General features: G+C 50.0%; 1 protein-coding gene across 1 annotated transcript in view; it reads right to left on the reverse strand.

Annotated features, from left to right (window-relative positions):
- LOC140431003 (plakophilin-3-like) overlaps positions 1–10,268 on the reverse strand; it is a 61,921-nt gene extending 51,653 nt beyond the window's left edge. The window contains exon 1 of the mRNA XM_072518893.1: positions 9,845–10,268. Within this exon, the coding sequence (XP_072374994.1) occupies positions 9,845–10,079 (235 nt within the window). The 5' untranslated portion in view covers positions 10,080–10,268. The remainder of the gene's footprint in view (positions 1–9,844) is intronic.
- Positions 10,269–18,307: the final 8,039 nt, after the last annotated feature.

Consider the following 18,307-nt stretch of genomic DNA (forward strand, 5'->3'; position numbering starts at 1 on the left):
CCAGAAGATTCTGCCCAAAGCATTATAGCTGACTGCTCACAATGTAGTATCATTCTGAAGTATTTTATTTCTAATTATGTTGAATGTTCATAACAATTTACACAAACACAACACCCAGTCATATGATGTTGGTAAGTCAACTTTATCAAAAATTAATTTGCCTTCTAGTCTATTATGCCTTAAAAATAATTTGCTAGTTAAGATCAGTAACATTTGAACAAATAAAACTGTATGCTACTTGCTTAAATAGCAAGTCTTACGAAGTGCCAATTATGATTCCAAGAACTATCTGGTAGCACAGTGGTTAGCAATGTTGCTTCACAGCGCCAGGGTCCCAGGTTAGATTCCCGCTTGGGTCACTGTCAGTGCAGAGTCTGCACATTCTCCGTGTCTGTGTGGATTTCCTCCGGGTGCTCCGGTTTCCTTCCACAAGTCCTGAAAGACATGCTGTTAGGTAATTTGGATATTCTGAATTCTCCCTCTGTCTACCCGAATAGGTGCTGGAATGTGGCGATTAGGGGCTTTTCACAGTAACTTCATTGCAGTGTTAATGGAAGCCTACTTGTGACAATAAAGATTATTTCAAATAAGAGCAAGTCTTATGAAGTGCCACGTATTTTTTTTTCCAATTAAGGGGCAATTTTAGCTTGGCCAAGTCACCTACCCTGCACTTTGGGCTGTCGGTGAGACCCACACGGACAGGGGGACAATGTGTAAGCTCCATGTGGACAGTGACCCGGAGCTGGGTTCGAACCAGGGTCCTTGATACCGTGAGACAGCTGTGATAACCAGTGTGCCACTCGCAAATTATGATTCCAAGAACTATCTGAAGCAAAACCAAAAGAGTAAGGAAATAAGTTGCACGGAGGAAGGGGAACAGAAGGAGATTTATATAGCCTGAAAGAATACTCAATAGGCGAACCGGTATTTATTTTATGGCAATGGGTTATCTAATTGCATGATTACACTTGGCAATGACCCCTGTTGAGTTCAAATGAAAATAATTGTTGTAGGAGTAACAAGCGTAAAATTATTGTTGATTTTCCACAGGTTGACCTCATCTACTCACGCAAGACTTGTTGCTTTGTGAATTTGACCCCTCTAAATGGAGTTCAGCATTAGAAATTTTAAACATAAGTTATGTCAAGGTGTGACCATGCAATCCCAAAAGATTAAGCTAGATAAATAAAAAGACATTATTAGATAATGTCACACTTAGCTTTTCAAAGCAAGCAGGTTGTTGGAAAAGGGCAAGTAAGAACAGTTTATATGTACCACAAAATGTGCTAGAATTGGAAGAGGAGAGTATGGAGTTAAACATAGCAAGGATTTGAGGAGAAAAAGGATATATAACCTAGTATCCTGCACCCAAAGGTGGAAAATAGGGGCCAGGGAGAAACATCTTTGACAGAGTCACTCTCAGACTCCAAACGTTAGCTCAGTTCTCCCTCCACAGATTCCCGTATCAGCCTTCCCGAACAGGCGCCGGAATGTGGCGACTAGGGGCTTTTCACAGTAACTTCATTTGAGGCCTACTTGTGACAATAAGCGATTTTCATTTCATTTCAGATTGCCCAGCATTTCCTGTTTTTGTTTCAGATTCCAGCAATTATAGAAACATCTCCATATTGTACGGACATCAAAGAGAGGGAATGGAAGCCAAATTGGATAGATGGATCAAACATTAGTTCACAAGATTTCTTTAATACTGGTGAGATTATAAATACTTCCCCAGATAAAGGAACATTATTGATAGTTGGAACAAATTTGAGCTTTATTAGAGATTAAAGAGCTATTGAAGTTGGTAACTCAGAGTTGTTTCCACTGTCATCTCAAAATAACTAATCTTCACACTTCGACTAACTGAATGAAACTGAATAACAGTGCAGAGTTTCAAAATCACAAAATGTATGGCATTAGACAATCCTGAACTCAATAGGAAAAAACACTTGTGACCATGGACCTTGCTTCAAAAGTTAATCGGTCACTAGTCATGAGTCAAAATACTAGGCCAAGGCAAACATTGTTCTGCTGCTGGTTGAGAATTTATCTTTTGTGTCAAAATGGAAGTTCATAGTTTATTTTCATGTGAAGTAAGTAGCTATAGGGTGGCATGTGGTTAGCACCAAGGACTCCGGTTCGAATCCCGGCCCTGGGTCACTGTCCGTGTGAAGTTTGCACATTCTCCCCATGACTGCAAGGGTTTCACCCCCACAACCCAAAGATGTGCTGGTTAGGTGGATTGGCCATGCTAAATTGCCCCTTAATTGGAAAAGAAAAATAATTGGCTACTCTAAATTTTAAAAAAAGTTGCTATAATCTTGTAATAATAAAAATGATAAGAGGACAATTCAAAGTGCTGACATATTTCTGACAGACCTCAAAACACTAATTACGGATCTCAGAATATTTGTAGTGAAGCCAAGCTGGGAACTCACAGCAGAGAAATCTGAATGAGTCAACTCAAAGTCCACAGGCATTATGAGCTAGGGAATTAATTTAAAGCTATAAAGCCTGGAATATTTCTTGAAGCTCTCAGAATTTGCAGGAGCTTCACTGTTATGAAATGTAATGAGATATTTTTGTCTCATAATGGAAGGCAAGTTGAAATGTGCAGTAACGTGAGAGCTTATAGTTTAGCATCAAATACTTCCACTCTGGTGCCACTACATTTGATTCAACAGATAAATTAGATAGCAACATTACTGAAGGTGGAAAGTTGTTGTCTCAGCCATTCTTTAGATCATAGCTTAATAAATTGGACAAATGAATATTGCTGCCTTATTAATTGGAAAAAGTTGTGGGTAGTATTATCAGGTATTGCAGTACCAGAGAGGCTGAAGACCATTGGTTAAACCTAGGAGTTTACCATTGGCTGTTTGGTATGTAGCTCCGCCCTGATAGGCGGGGTATAAGAACCGGTGCCATCCCAGCAGCCCTCATTCTGTACCAAAGCTGCTGGGGAACAGTCCTAGTCTATTAAAGCCTTCAGTTATGTTACTATCTCGTCTTTTAATTGTAATTGATCGCGCATCAATTTAATAGACTACACTTAAGCTGAAAGGATGGACCTCCGAATCAAGCCGGAGTGTCTACAACTCAGCCCCCATGCGGAGAACTCGGCGGCGATATTTAAGCACTGGCCGACGTGTTTTAAAGGCTACCTCGAGACGGCCGGAGGCACCCCCTCAGGAGAACAGAAACTGCATCTCCTGCACTCAAGGGTAAGCCCTGGGATCTACACCCTCATCAAGGAGGCGGAGACTTCGATGCTGCGATCGAACTGTTAAAAGGACATTATATCCGCCCTGTAAATCAGGTCTACGCATATCACCTGCTTGCAACTAGACGGCAAAGCCCCGGGGAATCGTCGGAGGAGTTCTATCGTGCGCTACTGGTGCTGGGCAGAAACTGCGGCTGCCCGCAAGTTTCGGGGAGCGAGCACACGGAACTCCTAATCCGGGATGACTTCATAGCAGGTATGAGCTCCTCAGGGATCCGCCAAAGACTCTTAGAAAAAGACACCCTGGGACTTAGAGAGGCACGGGCCCTGGCAGGGTCCATGGACGTTGCCTCCAGAAACGTGCAGTCCTATGCGCCCGACCGCGCGGCGGCCCCCTGGGGCATCCCGCAGCGGCAGCCCCACAGACCTGCCCCGTAACCCCGCAGGCCTGCGCTGTGAGACGGCCCGCTAACTCCATCGGGCCCCGCTGTTTCTTCTGCGGGCAGGCGAAGCACCCCCGCCAGCGCTGCCTGGCCCGCATCTCCACCTGCAAAGGGTGTGGCAAGAAGGGCCATTTTGTGGGGGTCTGCCAGTCACGAGCTGTGGCAGCGGTCTATAGCAGCTCCGGACCGCCGCGGCAACCTTCCCTTCGGGCCCCAGGCGGCCAGCACTCACCGCCACCCCCCTACCCTAGGGCCACGTACGACCCACGTGCGCGGCCATCTTGCCCCTCAGACACCACGCTGGACGGATGGGCGCCGCCATTTTGTCCATCCCCACCGCCATTTTGTCCATCCCCGACCACCATATGCGACCCATGGGAGACGCCATCTTGGATGGGGCCCCAGGCCCTCAGCTCGGCCGACTACACACTGCCCGATCAAAACCCACAACTACTCCATCTGGCCTCGGTGACTCTGGATCAAAATCGACCTCAGACACTCGCAACAGCAACGACGACGGTCTTCATCAACGGCCACGAGACGTCCTGCCTGATCGACTCTGGGAGCACGGAAAGCTTTATACACCCCGACACGGTAAGGCACTGTTCACTTGTTACCCACACTGTAAACCAAAGAATCTCCCTGGCCTCTGGGTCACACTCGGTGGAGATAAAGGGGTTCTGCTTAGCAAACCTCACTGTCCAAGGCAGAAAATTCAATTTATGTCCTGCCGCACCTCTGCACGGCTACACTCCTGGGGTTGGACTTCCAATGTAACTTGCAAAGCCTGACCTTCAAATTCGGCGGCCCTATACCCCCCCTTACTGTCTGCGGCCTCGCGACCCTTAAGGTCGACCCGCCTTCCCAGTTTGCGAACCTCACCCCGTATTGCAAACCTGTCGCCACCAGGAGCAGACGGTACAGTGCCCAGGACCGGACCTTCATCAGGTCAGAGGTCCAAAGGCTACTGAGGGAAGGGGTCATTGAAGCTAGCAACAGTCCCTGGAGAGCTCAAGTAGTGGTGGTAAAAACCGGGGAGAAACATAGGATGATCATTGACTACAGTCTGACCATCAACAGGTTTACGCAGCTGGATGCGTACCCTCTCCCCCGCATATCCGACCTGGTGAACAGGATCGCGCAATACAAGGTCTTCGCCACGGTGGATCTCAAGTCCGCCTACCATTAGCTACCCCTCTGTACTAGTGGCCACAAATACACTGCCTTCGAAGCAGATGGGCGGCTCTATCAATTTTTGAGGGTTCCCTTTGGTGTCACTAACGGGGTCTCGGTCTTCCAACGCGAGATGGACCGAATGGTTGACTGGTACGGCTTACGCGCAACGTTCCCGTATCTTGATAACGTCGCCATCTGCGGCCTAGACCAGCCAGACCACAACACCAACCTCCGAAAATTTCTCCAGACCGCGAAAATCCTTAACCTTACATACAACAAGGATAAATGCGTATTTAGCATCGACCATCTAGCCATCCTCGGCTGCGTAGTGCGAAATGGAGTTCTAGGCCCTGACCCTGAACACATGCGCCTGATGGAGTCCCCCCTCCCTCACTGCTTCAAGGCCCTGAAGCGCTGCCTCAGGTTTTTCAGTTATTACGCCCAGTGGGTCCCGAACTACGCAGACAAAGCCCGACCCCTAATCCAGTCCACAACCTTCCCCCTGTCGTCGGAGGCCCGCCAGGCCTTCAGCCGCATCAAAGCAGACATTGCAAAGGCCACGATGCGTGCCATCGACGAGTCCCTCCCCTTCCAGTTCGTGAGCGATGCGTCCGACGTAGCTCTGGCCACCACCCTCAACCAAGCGGGCAGACCCATGGCCTTCTTCTCCTGTACCCTCCATGCTTCCGAAATTCGCCATTCCTCGGTCGAAAAAGAGGCACAAGCCATAGTAGAAGCTGTGCGACATTTGAGGCATTACCTGGCCAGCAGGAGATTCACTCTCCTCACTGACCAATGGTCAGTGGCGTTCATGTTTGATAATGCACAGCGGGGCAAGATAAAAAACGACAAGATCTTGCGGTGGAGGATAGAACTCTCCACCTATAACTATGAGATCTTGTATCATCCCGGGAAGCTAAACGAGCCTCCTGACGCCCTGTCCCGCGGCACATGTGCCACCGCACAAGTGGACCGCCTCCGAGCCCTCCACGGGGACCTCTGCCACCCGTGGTCACTTGTTTTTTCCACTTCATTAAGACCCGCAACCTGCCCTACTCCATCGAGGAGGTCAGGACTGCCAAATCTGCGTGGAGTGCGAACCGCACTTCTACCGGCCAGAGAGGGCGCAGCTGATAAAGGCTTCCCGTCCCTTTGAACGCCTCAGCATGGACTTCAAAGCCCCCCACCCCTCCACCGACCGCAACACGTACTTCTTGAATGTGATTGACGAGTACTCCCGGTTCCCATTCGCCATCCCCCGCCCAGACATGACCGCAACCACAGTCATCAAGGCCCTCCAGGGTATCTTTACACTGTTCGGTTTCCCCGCATACATACACAGTGATAGGGGGCCCTCCTTTATGAGTGACGAACTGCGTCAATTCCTGCTCAACAGGGGTATTGCGTCAAGCAGGATGACCAGTTACAACCCCCGGGGAAATGGGCAGGTAGAGAGGGAGAACGGAACGGTCTGGAAGACAGTTCTACTGGCCCTGTGATCCAGGAATCTCCCAGTCTCCCGCTGGCAAGAAGTCCTCCCGGAGGCCCTCCACGCCATCCGGTCTCTGCTCTGTACAACTACCAACCAGACACCTCATGATGTCTCCTTGGCTTCCCCAGGAAGTCCTCCTCCGGGACTTCGCTCCCAACCTGGCTAGCAACACCCGGACCCAACTGTCTTCGGATGCACGTGCGGGCGCACAAGTCGGACCCGTTGGTCGAGAGGGTCCACCTGCTGCACACTAACCCCCAGTACACCTACGTGCCATTCCCTAACGGCCGGCAAGATACAGTCTCCCTTCGGGACCTGTCACCCGCCGGAACCCCACGTGCACCCGAACCATTAAGCCCCCCCCTCCCCCACCACAGCACCTCACAGGAGGGTCAGTCCTCCCGCCGCTCCTGCCTAGGCCCTCCCACCCACCGACACCCCCGACAGGCACCCCCCCTCTCGTGTCAACCATTTGCCCCACCAGCGCCGTCTAGGGGCGACGAAGCTGCCATGGAGGCCGAAGCCAGGCTCCCGGAGTCGCAGACGCCCAGACCCCCACCAGAATCATCACCGAACGATCCAAGAGGACGACCAGGCCACCCGACCGACTGATTGCTTCACTGTAACTGTAAACGAACACTGAATGTATATATATCTTACACGCTTGTAAATATTCTCAACAACCCTGTAAGGAGGTATCACGGTACCTCCATATCTGATCATACCATGTTAGATGCAACCACTGGCCACCACCCCCACCGGACTCTTTTTTGTAATGGGGGTGAATGTGGCATTATCAGGTATTGCAGTACCCGAGAGGCTGAAGACCATTGGTTAAACCTAGGAGGTTACCATTGGCTCCTTGGTATGTAGCTCCGCCCTGACAGACGGGGTACAAGAACCGGTGTCACCCCAGCAGCCCTCATTCTGTACCGAAGCTGCTGGGGAACAGTTCTGGTCTATTAAAGCCTTCAGTTATGTTACTACCTCATCTTTAATTGTAATTGATCGTGCATCATGGAGCTAGACATTTTAATCAAAAAGCATGCAACAAATATAGAATATCTCATCCCTCTAAAGTTTATATTCTGAATATCATAGCTCCACTGATCTTATAGCTGCTGAAAAGGTGCCACATACAATGGCAGCAACGAAAAGGTATGTGTGAACTACCCTGCTGTGACGATTAGTAGAATACTTACCGATAAAGATAGCAACACAATATACCCTATGAAATTAAATGAAATGAAAATCGCTCATTGTCACAAGTAGGCTTCAATTAAGTTACTGTGAAAAGCCCCTTGTCGCCACATTCCGGCGCCTGTTCGGGGAGGCTGGTACCGGAATTGAACCGTGCTGCTGGCCTGCCTTGGTCTGCTTTCAAAGCCAGCGATTTAGCCCAGTGTGCTAAACCAGCCCCTATGAAAATCCTGTGTGAAAAAGATCTTATCTACGCACACTTAGGTCCTTTCTAAATTTCCTAAATGCATAATTTCAATGAAACCCAGAGTATTTTGATATTATTTAAATGCTTAGGGAATTTGTCTTTATTTTTTATTTCCTATCCTACTCCGTACTTCCAATATAAAACAAATGGAGATATGCAAGTTGTATACTGAGAATTGTTTGCCAGTATTTACCAGAAAAAAAACTGCATAATGAAAATTACAAGACTTTCAAAGACAAAATTGTTTTCTTCTTTTTCCTTTCTTGTTCTGTATTTAAAGATGCTGCGGGTTGTTTGGGGGAAGAGTAGGATAAAGGGGTTGTTGGTCAGGGAATTGCCATTGTATTGGTTATTGTTGGTGGGTGTATATTTGACGAAAATGTGAAAAAGGAGAATAAAAATACTTTTTTTTTTAAAAAAAGAAAAAAAACCAGACAAGACTTTTTCTTTAATGTAGACAATGTGATTGACCTACACATATGTGCCTTGAATTCAGTTTGTTTATACTTCTTAGTGGATTTTATGTCAACTACTGAATGAGGTTACACAGTGAATGCATCAAAAGGCTGACGTACTTGTTGATTTCCAAATTAATTTTCAGAAAAACATTTTTCCACACTATATCTAATGGCTTAAAAGCCATAATGAGTTTCAGATGATAACATTAAAAAACAGCAAAATTCAAGAGTAAAAAAATTATCGTAACTCCATGATGTCGTTGATACAAAAAGATCCAAAGTTTACCGAAAGATGATTTAATTTTTTTTTTTAAAAACAGGTGGAGGCCTGTACAGGGCCTTTCGTGCTAAAAAGTAGCAAAATGAAGAGAGAATTTCAGTCAGCTGCATAAACATAACACAGTTTGATTACCATAACTATTGATGTGAGATGTTGATCTATTCCATGCATAAATTGTACCCCAACTAAAATAACTGTCTTCATGGACTATAGATTCTCTTCCAGTCCTTTGTTTTCATATATACATCCGGACATGCCTCACACCATGAGGCATGTTCATAAGCATAACTTCAGGGCTAAATCGCTGGCTTTTAAACCAGACCAAGGCAGGCCAGAAGCACGGTTCAATTCCTGTACCAGCCTCCCCGAACAGGCGCCGGAATGTGGCGACTAGGGGCTTTCATTTGAAGCCTACTTGTGACAATAAGCGATTTTCATTTCATTTAGTACTGAAATTGGGTTTTAAATTGTGAACAAAGGCTTCCTCTGGATGAGATAACTTCAGGATGACCCGTTCTTCACACCATTATGAAGGGTTGACAAAGATGCACCAGGCACATGTGACACATATAAAATGGCTTTAAGAGGCAAGTAAAAAAGAGGGAGAAGGAACTGAGGGTAAAAACATAGACAAGTGGTATTGATCTACACAACGTGGACAGGCTTTTTGTGTCTTGAATTCCCTTCATTTATATTGTTAAGTGACTTAGATGTAAAATAATGGTCACTATTCGCAAGTCATAACACATAGTTCAGGTGATGTTAAAAAGAAAATGGAATGTCATTGCCATAGGGAAAATCAAACTGTACATCACAGAATCTGCAGCATGCTAATAAGAGTAAGGCTGCCCAGAAAGGATTCGGAACTGGCGGCGCAACCGGCAATTGACACCCCGACATGCAAGATGGAATCTGCCCACCATCCTGAACTTTACACGGCAAGGCCACACCCAAAAGTTGCCTTCTTGCGCTATACATAATTTCCACAGTTCCAGGGTGGAATAGTCCGGGCAAGTTTTCGCGCTCGGTTTCATCAGAAGTAGGAGATTTAACCCACTTTGCCCTCAGCGTTAGAAGGGGAATCCTGCTGAGAGCCATTAGCAGGGACAGCTCTACAACCGCAAACACACCTCGGGAGCATTAAATAGAAAGGAAGGGCGCTCCTTTGGACCGGAGCTGATTTAAAAGTGGAAAGGTAGAAGAGGGAAACGAATACTTCTTAAAACATCAGCACTCGGGGTGACGGCGGAGAAAGTTCCCGGCACAAGTTGGAGAGGAGAGGGGGTAATTTGCGCCGCAGGGTTTTGATTTAAGATAATTTTTACCTCCAGCGAAGGAGCTTCCGTACATCGAGCTGGCCCGGCTGCTGCTGCCGCCGCCGCCGCTGCTCTTGAGCATAGTGCGGACCTGCTCCTGGACCCTCATGTTCTGCTGCTGAGTCCGCTGCTGGTAGCCGTTCCTATGGTCCAACTCCGTGTCCGAGGGCATGGCCAGGGTGGAGACCGGCGCGTCCGTGGGCAAGGCGGACTTGAGGAAATAATTCTCGTGCGTCACGTTCATCTTTACAATTTACCTTCTTCCGCCAGGAATCTCTCCGGATAAATCTCTCTATTTGTGTGATCAGTCCATGTGTGACGGGGGAAACTGAAGTCGCCCCACCTCAGGATCCACACGACCACCTCAGTGCTCTGAACTCCTCGGCTGCCCGTCACCTTAAAGCTCGTCGTGGGCGAGGTGGAGGTGACACCAGGAAAGAGGCTGGAGAGTAGCCCCGCCCTAACTTTCAACCCCACCTTCCCTCAGGTGAGTCAGCCTCCTGCCTCCTGGTGGAGACACATCACTCGCCAGTGCGAGTGGGGAGTAAATGTAGATAAATGTCGCCACTCTCCTATACGCTGCTCTCCTCTTTTGGGAGAGAACTGACTGGTGGTGATTTAACCTGAGGGTCACCACGTCGAAGGTGAGGGGGTAAGGTTGAGGAGACAGGGGCCTTCATGGATACCTCAGCTGGTGTATGGGGATTGAACCTGTGGCACTGCATTCCATCGCAAACCAGCCAACTGAGCTAACCGACCCCCTCCCAGAGTGTATTTTCCAGCATTACATTCAGGTTTTGGTCTTCTCCGATTGCATTAAGCGACATTATGGTGTTCAGTCAAATTTCGGGCATAATTTGAGTGCTTGGTTTATTTTCGAGGGTGGGGACAGCAGACTAAAATCACCCTCGCCCCATTCATTTCTACAACATTGCTTAATTTTATACACTTTAAATTTATTTTAAAACCTTTCTCATGGCTTCTTTATAATTGTGTCCTTTGTAATGGTGTTTCTGCAGAGCTTATTGAGTAAGGAAGGGAGCATGAATTCTTGATTTACATAATTCAAGCCCTCCCAGCAATAATAGGTTGGCACTTGGAAATCACTGGCATTTAATGACAGAAATCCTACCAACTGTCCTGACTTGACACAATTCACACCTCTTTAACCTGGGGTTACCCTATCTCTGGATCTGTAAAGATTTAATCACCTGCTAATGCTCGCATTCCAAGCATTGTCTGGCATCTTTGAATCTGTCTATATATATGTTTCTGGAACATACCTCTTCATTCACCTGATGAAGGAGCAGCGCTCCGAAAGCTAGTGACATCGAAACAAACCTGTTGGACTTTAACCTGGTGTTGTAGAACTTCTTACTAGTCTTAGTTAGGTAAGATCTACCTGTTGCTACACTCAGAGCGGCATTTGTTATCCTCCCATATTTGAGGTGATTGATAGTGGCTTGATCTTGATAATATTTATCTTTCAGCCAATATTAGAACAGATTATTTGACAAAACAACAGTGATCACACTGCAAATGTACTTAGTTGACTGTCAAGAGCTTTGGGATGTCCTGAGGTTGTGAAAGCCTCTCTACAAATACAAGCCTTTATTTTTCTTTGTGGTCCCACACCCTGTGAAGAAGTGTAAAAAAGAGCTAACATTTTACAAAATGAGAGCAGAAACAAGGACAAAAGGGCACAGTGAGTTGGAGAGGTAGGAGTGCAGTGAAGAAAAAAGCCTTTGCTTGTTTACCCAAACTGGCAGGCAGATAAGGTAATGTGTCAAGGATTTGGGGGTGGGTGAGGGGGGGGGGGGGGAGCAGTATACCTGACCATGAGTCAGGTGAGAACTGATACAAGAAAGGTCTGAAAAGGTACTAAATGAGTATTGGAACCATGAGGAGAGAGGGAAGATTCCAGGAGAACGCAATGAAATGAATGATTAAAGTACAACAACAGTTGCCAGATGAATAACAAGCGATATGTTGGGGTCACATCTTGAGAAGACCTGTATGTAATATGGTGTGGATGCAGGGAAGAGTTCAGGTTGGAACTTGGGGGAAAAGCAAGGTTGTCCTGGCCAGTATACAGAAACCAGCAAGATTTCTGGTGGAAATAATGAATGGTTGCTGCTGAAACATCTAAATGTATCGATCAGGACTTGGGAAAGAATTAAAGCAACAGAGCATAGAGTGCAATGCTCTTGTTTCTTTTTTTTTAAATGTTTTTATTCAAGGTTTTTCAATAATTTTACAGAACACCCCAAAAAAGAAAATAATACAAAGAAAACAGGGCAATATGCCAACAAAACAAAACAACTTCACCCTTTAAACGATTAACAATTTAACACCCAAAGCAAAGCAAAGTGGGGCATGCGCCCCTTACGGAAAGAAAAATAAATCAGCACCCCCCCCCCCCCCCCCCCCCGGGATGCTGTGCTGCTGACCTCCATCTAACGTTCCGCGAGAAAGTCAAGGGAGAACCCCTGCAAGGACCCTTGCAAGGCAAACTTTATCTTCTCCAACCTAAGAAACCCCGCCATGTCATTGACCCAAGCCTTTACGCTTGGGGGCTTCGCGTCCCTCCACATTAACAAGAGCCTTCTCCGGGCTACCAAGGAGGCAAAGGCCAGAACTCCGGCCTCTTTCGACTCCTGCACTCCCGGATCATCCGATACCCCAAATATCGCTATCCCCCAGCTCGGTTTTACCCGAGTATCCAAGACCTTGGACATAGCCTTTGCAAAGCCATTGCAAAATTCTGTAAGCGCCGGGCATGTCCAGAACATGTGGGCGTGGTTTGCTGGGCTCCCCGAACACTTCACACGCCTATCCTCTACCCCAAAAAACGTACTCATCCTCGGCCCTGTCATATGCGCCCTGTGCACCACTTTAAACTGGATCAGGCTGAGCCTGGCGCAAGATGAGGAGGAATTGACCCTGCCCATGGCGTTAGCCCACAGGCCCTCCTCACCCAGCTCCTCCTCCCACTTGCCCTTTAGCTCCTCCACCGAGGCTTCCTCCGCCTCCTGCAGCTCCTGGTATATCTCCGATATCTTACCCTCCCTGACCCACACGGCCGAAACCACCCTGTCCTGTACACTCTGGGCAGGCAGCCGTGGGAATTCCCCTACCTGCTTTCTCATGAATCCCCAAACATGCATATACCTAAAGGCATTCCCCGGAGGTTACGCAAATTTCTCCTCCAGCGCCCTCAGACTGGCAAAGGTCCCATCGATGAACAAGTCCCCCATCCTTTTGATTACCGCCCTGTGGCAGCTTAGGAACCCATCTATCCTACCTGGAGCGAACCTGTGGTTGTTTCCTATTGGTGTCCAGACTGAGGCCCCTACCTCCCCCCTATGCCATCTCCACTGCCCCCAAAGCCTCAGTGTTGCCGCCACCACCGGGCTCGTGGTATACTGCGTTGGCGGAAGCGGCAACGGTGCCGTTACCAGTGCCCCCAGGCTGGTATCTATACAGGCCGCCGCCTCTAGCCTTTTCCATGCCGCCCCCTCTCCCTCCATTACCCATTTCCGAATCATAGACACATTCGCTGCCCAGTAATAGCTGCACAGGTTTGGCAGCGCCAACGCACCAACCCCCCCCCCCCCCCCCCCCGACTGCGCTCCAAGAACAGTCTCTTAACCCTCGGGGTTTTATTTGCCCACACAAATCCCATAATGCTCCTGTTTACCCACTTAAAGAAGGCCTTTGGGATGAGAATGGGCAGGCACTGAAAGACAAACAGGAACCTAGTGAGGACCGTCATCTTTACGGACTGCACCCTACCCACCAGGGAGAGTGGCAACATGTCCCACCTCCTGAAGTCCTCCTCCATCTGGTCCACCAGCCGAGCCAGATTGAGCTTATGCAACACCCCCCAACTCTTGACCACCTGGATACCCAAATACTGAAAACTCCTCTCCACCATCTTGAGCGGTAGCTCCTCCAACCACCTTTCCTGGTCCCTCGCATGCACCACAAACAGCTCGCTCTTCCCCACATTGAGCTTGTATCCCGAGAAGTCTCCAAACTCCCTAAGGGTCTGCATGACCTCCCCCATCCCCTCCACCGGATCCGCAATGTACAGCAGCAGTGAGACACGGTGCTCTTCTCCCCCCCCCCCCCCCCCACCAACCCCCCGAACCAAACCCCTCCAGTTTCTGGACTCCCTCAACGCCATGGCCAGCGGCTCAATCGCCAGGACAAAGAGCAGGGCGGACAAAGGGCACCCCTGCCTCGTTCCACGGTACAACCTAAAATACCCTGACCGCAGCCGGTTCATCGATACACTCGCCACCGGTGCCTGGTACAACAATTTAACCCACGCTATGAACTCCTCCCCGAACCCAAACCTGCCTAACACCTCCCACAGATACTCCCACTCCACCCGGTCAAAGGCCTTCTCCGTGTCCATTGACGCTACCACTTCTGCATCCCCCCCCCCCCTCCGAGGGCATCATAATCACATTCAGGAGCCTCCGCACATTCGTGTTCAGCTGCCTGCCCTTCACAAACCTCGTCTGATTCTCATGTATCACTTCCGGGACACAATCCTCAATCCCAGTGGCCAAGACCTTCGCCAACAACTTGGCATCCACATTGAGGAGCGAAATCGGCCTATATGAGCCACACTGCAGAGGGTCCTTATCCCGCTTGAGGATAAGTGAGATCAAAGCCTGCTACATCGTCGGGGGAAGACTTCCCTTTTCCTTCGCCTCATTAAAGGTTCTCAGCAGCAACGGGCCCAACAGTTCCGAGAACTTCCTGTAGAACTCAACTGGGAACCCATCCGGCCCCGGGGCCTTGCCCGTCTGCATACTCCCCAACCCCTTAACTAGCTCCTCCATCTCAATCGGGGCCCCCAGACCCTCTACTCGCCCCTCCTCCACCCTTGGAAACCTCAGTTGGTCCAGGAACAGCCGCATCACCCCCCCCCCCCCCCCCTCCGGGGGTTCTGACTTGTACAAGTTACCATAAAAGTCCCAAAAGACCTCGTTTATTTTAGCTGGACTCCGCACCGTGTTCTCCCCCCTATCCCTGATTCACCCAATCTCCCTAGCCACCTCCCTCCTCCGCAGCTGATGCGCCAACATCCGACTCGCCTTCTCCCCATACTCATACACTGATCCCTGTACCCGCCTCCACTGGGCATCAGCTTTCCCCGTGGTCAGCAAGTCAAAATCCATTTGGAGGCTCCGGCGCTCCTTCAACAGCCCCTCCTCGGGGGATTCCGCATATCTCCAGTCCACCCTCAGTATCTCCCCCACCAGTCTCTCCTTCTCCATCCGCCCCTCTTCTCCCTGTGAGCCCTGATTGAAATTAGCTCCCCTCTGACCACTGCCTTCAGCGCCTCCCAGACCACACTCACTGACACCTTCCCATTATCATTGGCCTCCACATATCTTTGGATGCACCCCCGAACCCACCCACAAACCTCCTCGTCTGCCAACAGTCCCACATCCATGGAGGCCCCTCTCCTCCCCCAACTCCAGCTCCACCCAGTGTGGGGCGTGATCCAAAATCGCAATGGCTGAATACTCTGTCCCCTCCACTCTCGGGATCAGCGCCTTGCTTACCACAAAAAAGTATATTCGCGAGTAGGCCTTGTGCACATGGGAGAAGAAGGAGAACTCCCTCGCCCTTGGCCTGGCAAACCTCCATGGATCCACTTCTCCCCCCCCCCCCCCCCCATCTGATCCATAAACCCCCTCAGGACCTTGGCCTCAGCCGGCCTCTTACCGGACCTCGACCTAGACTGATCTAATGCCGAGTCCAGTACCGTATTGAAGTTGTCCCCCCATTATCAGATTACCTGCCTCCAGATCCGGAATCCGGCTCAACATCCACTTCATGAATCCTGCATCGTCCCAGTTTGGGGCATATACATTCACCAGCACTACCCGGGCCCCCTGCAGCCTGCCACTCACCATCACATATCGACCCCCTTTATCCGCCACAATACCCACCGCCTCAAATGTCACCCGCTTACTCACTGAGTTTGCGACCCCCCCACGATTTTCTGTGCGCAAACACCCGGGCCCTCTTGACCGGCCCATTCAACCCTCTCACGTTCCACGTGATCAGCCGGACCGGGGCACTACCCCCCCCGCCCCCTGCCAGCCACGTGCCCGGGCCTCCCGAACACTCCAGGCCCCCAGGCGGAGGCTCCCCACCCCGACTCTCCCTCTTACCTCCAACTCCCCCTCAGTCAGCACAGCAGCAACCCAGCCCCCCCAGCCACCCCCCCCCCCCCCCCGCCCACCCCCCGGCCCAGCAACTGCTTAGCCTCCCTGCTCCCCCCATTGCACTCCCATAAGTCAGCTGACTCCTGCTGACCCCGGCCGCTCCCGCCTCTGCCTCCGATCCCCTATTAATTTCCCCCTGGAAGTCTCCAGCCCTCCCCCACCAAAGTGGGGCGGCCAAAGTCCCCCCCTCTACCCCCCCTATAAACCAATGTGGACACCAAGCCAGTACCGTCTCCCGCATCAGACCCCACCCCCGCCTTTTCGTGAGAAAAAGCCCACGCTCCCTGCCTGGGCCGACCCGGCCCCCTGTGGCGCAGCTCCTTTCACCTGCAGCCTCGCCCCAGTCCCCAAAGCCCCAGGGCCACAGGCCCACACACCCCCAAGCAAGCGTGGGGAACAACCCCCCCCCCCAAACAAGCACACATACAGAAAAAATATCGCCCCCTCCCACTCACCAGCATCCCCCATAACATGCTACAAACCATTAATTTGAGTCTAACTTCTCATTTTTGATAAAGGTCCACGCCTCTTCCGGCGTATCAAAATAGTGGTGACGGTCCTGATACGTGACCCACAGCCACGCCGACTGTAACAGCCCGAACTTCACCCCCTTTCCGTGGAGAACCGCCTTGGCCCGGTTGAATCCTGCTCTCTTCTTGGCCAGCTCTGCACTCCAGTCCTGATAGATGTGGATTTTGGCATTCTCCCACCCGCTGCTCCGCTCCTTCTTCGCCCATCTCAGGACACACTCCCTGTCGGTGAAGCAGTGGAACCTCACCACCACAGCTTTCGGTGGCTCATTCGCCCTCGGCCTCCTCGCCAGGACCCCGTGCGCAACATCTAGCTCCAGGGGCCTCGGGAAGGCTCCCACGCCCATCAGTGTACTCAGCATCGTAGCCACATACGCCCAGCATCCAACCCCACCACGCCTTCACGGAGACCCAGAATCCACAGGTTCTTTCTCCACGACCTGTTCTCCAGATCCTCGAACTTCTCCTGCCATTTTTTATGCAGCGCCTCATGCGCTTCCACTTTGACAGCCAGGCCCAGGATCTCGTCCTCATTATCAGAGGCCTTCTGCTGCATCTCCTTGATCGCTGACCCCTGCATCCTCTGGGTCTCCACCAGCCTTTCAATCGACGCCTTCATAGGGGCCAACATCTCCGCCTTCAATTCCGCAAAGCAGCTTCTCAAAAATTCCTGCTGCTCCCGAGACCACTGAGCCCACGCTGCCTGGGCCTCGCCCGCCGCCATCTTGCTTTTTCACACCCGTTCTCTTCTCTTCTCTAGTGCCACTTTTTTGACCGCTCCGCTTCTGGTCCACTCCATACAGTGCTGGGAGAATCTCACTGCTTCCTTTCCACACCGGGAATCGTCGTCCAAGTGCCGCTGGGGCTCCTTAAAAGGCCCCAAAAGTCCGTTCTCGGCAGGAGCTGCCGACCATGCGAGCTACCCAGGCATACCAATGCACTTGTTTCTTAACATGTGCACGTATCCCGTATTTTTTTCAGCAATGGAAGCTGCCTGCCAGCGGGATCTACCTGTCCCACCATTGTCAATGGAATTTCCCGTTGACTGCACCCCTCGTCATCAAGAAATCCATACGCTGGTGTGGGACCCGAATGTCCCGCTAGCGTGAACTGCCGGTAAATCCCGCCCACAGTGTTTTCCCTTTGGGGAATAGTGGGGCAAGATTATCAGCCTATTGAACCATGTTATGAACACTCTTTCCATGGTTAACAAGTCCTGGTGTTGGATTCAAACCGGAGCTTCTGGCCCAGAGATGGGTGCATGACCACTGCGTCATAAGTCCTCCCAACAGGGGATCTTAGGGCATTTTAGGATACTAAGTATAATGGAAATCATTAATCCAGAACATTTTTACAAATTAAAAGTAACTGCAGAATAAGGAAATATCAAATCAAATTGATAAATGACATGTTCAGGAGTAATCTGGGGAGCAATTCTCCATACTGGAATAATCACTGGAATAACCTAGGATATAGTAGTACGGAGGATAACTCAAGATTCAAAAGGCATTCAGACTCTGTGGTGGAAAATGGAGATTGTAGATTTGTTTCCATGGAACAGTGAGTTAGATGAGCAAATCCATTCTGATCTTTCAGTTCAACACTAATTATCATTGCGTGTTCTGAGAGAACCCGCAGAGTATTTGGTCCAAATTAATCACGGTTTCATTGTTCTGTTTGCAAGTTTT

Source organism: Scyliorhinus torazame, chromosome 10 (genome assembly GCF_047496885.1).
Source record: "Scyliorhinus torazame isolate Kashiwa2021f chromosome 10, sScyTor2.1, whole genome shotgun sequence".
NCBI classification, from domain to species: Eukaryota; Metazoa; Chordata; class Chondrichthyes; order Carcharhiniformes; family Scyliorhinidae; genus Scyliorhinus; species Scyliorhinus torazame.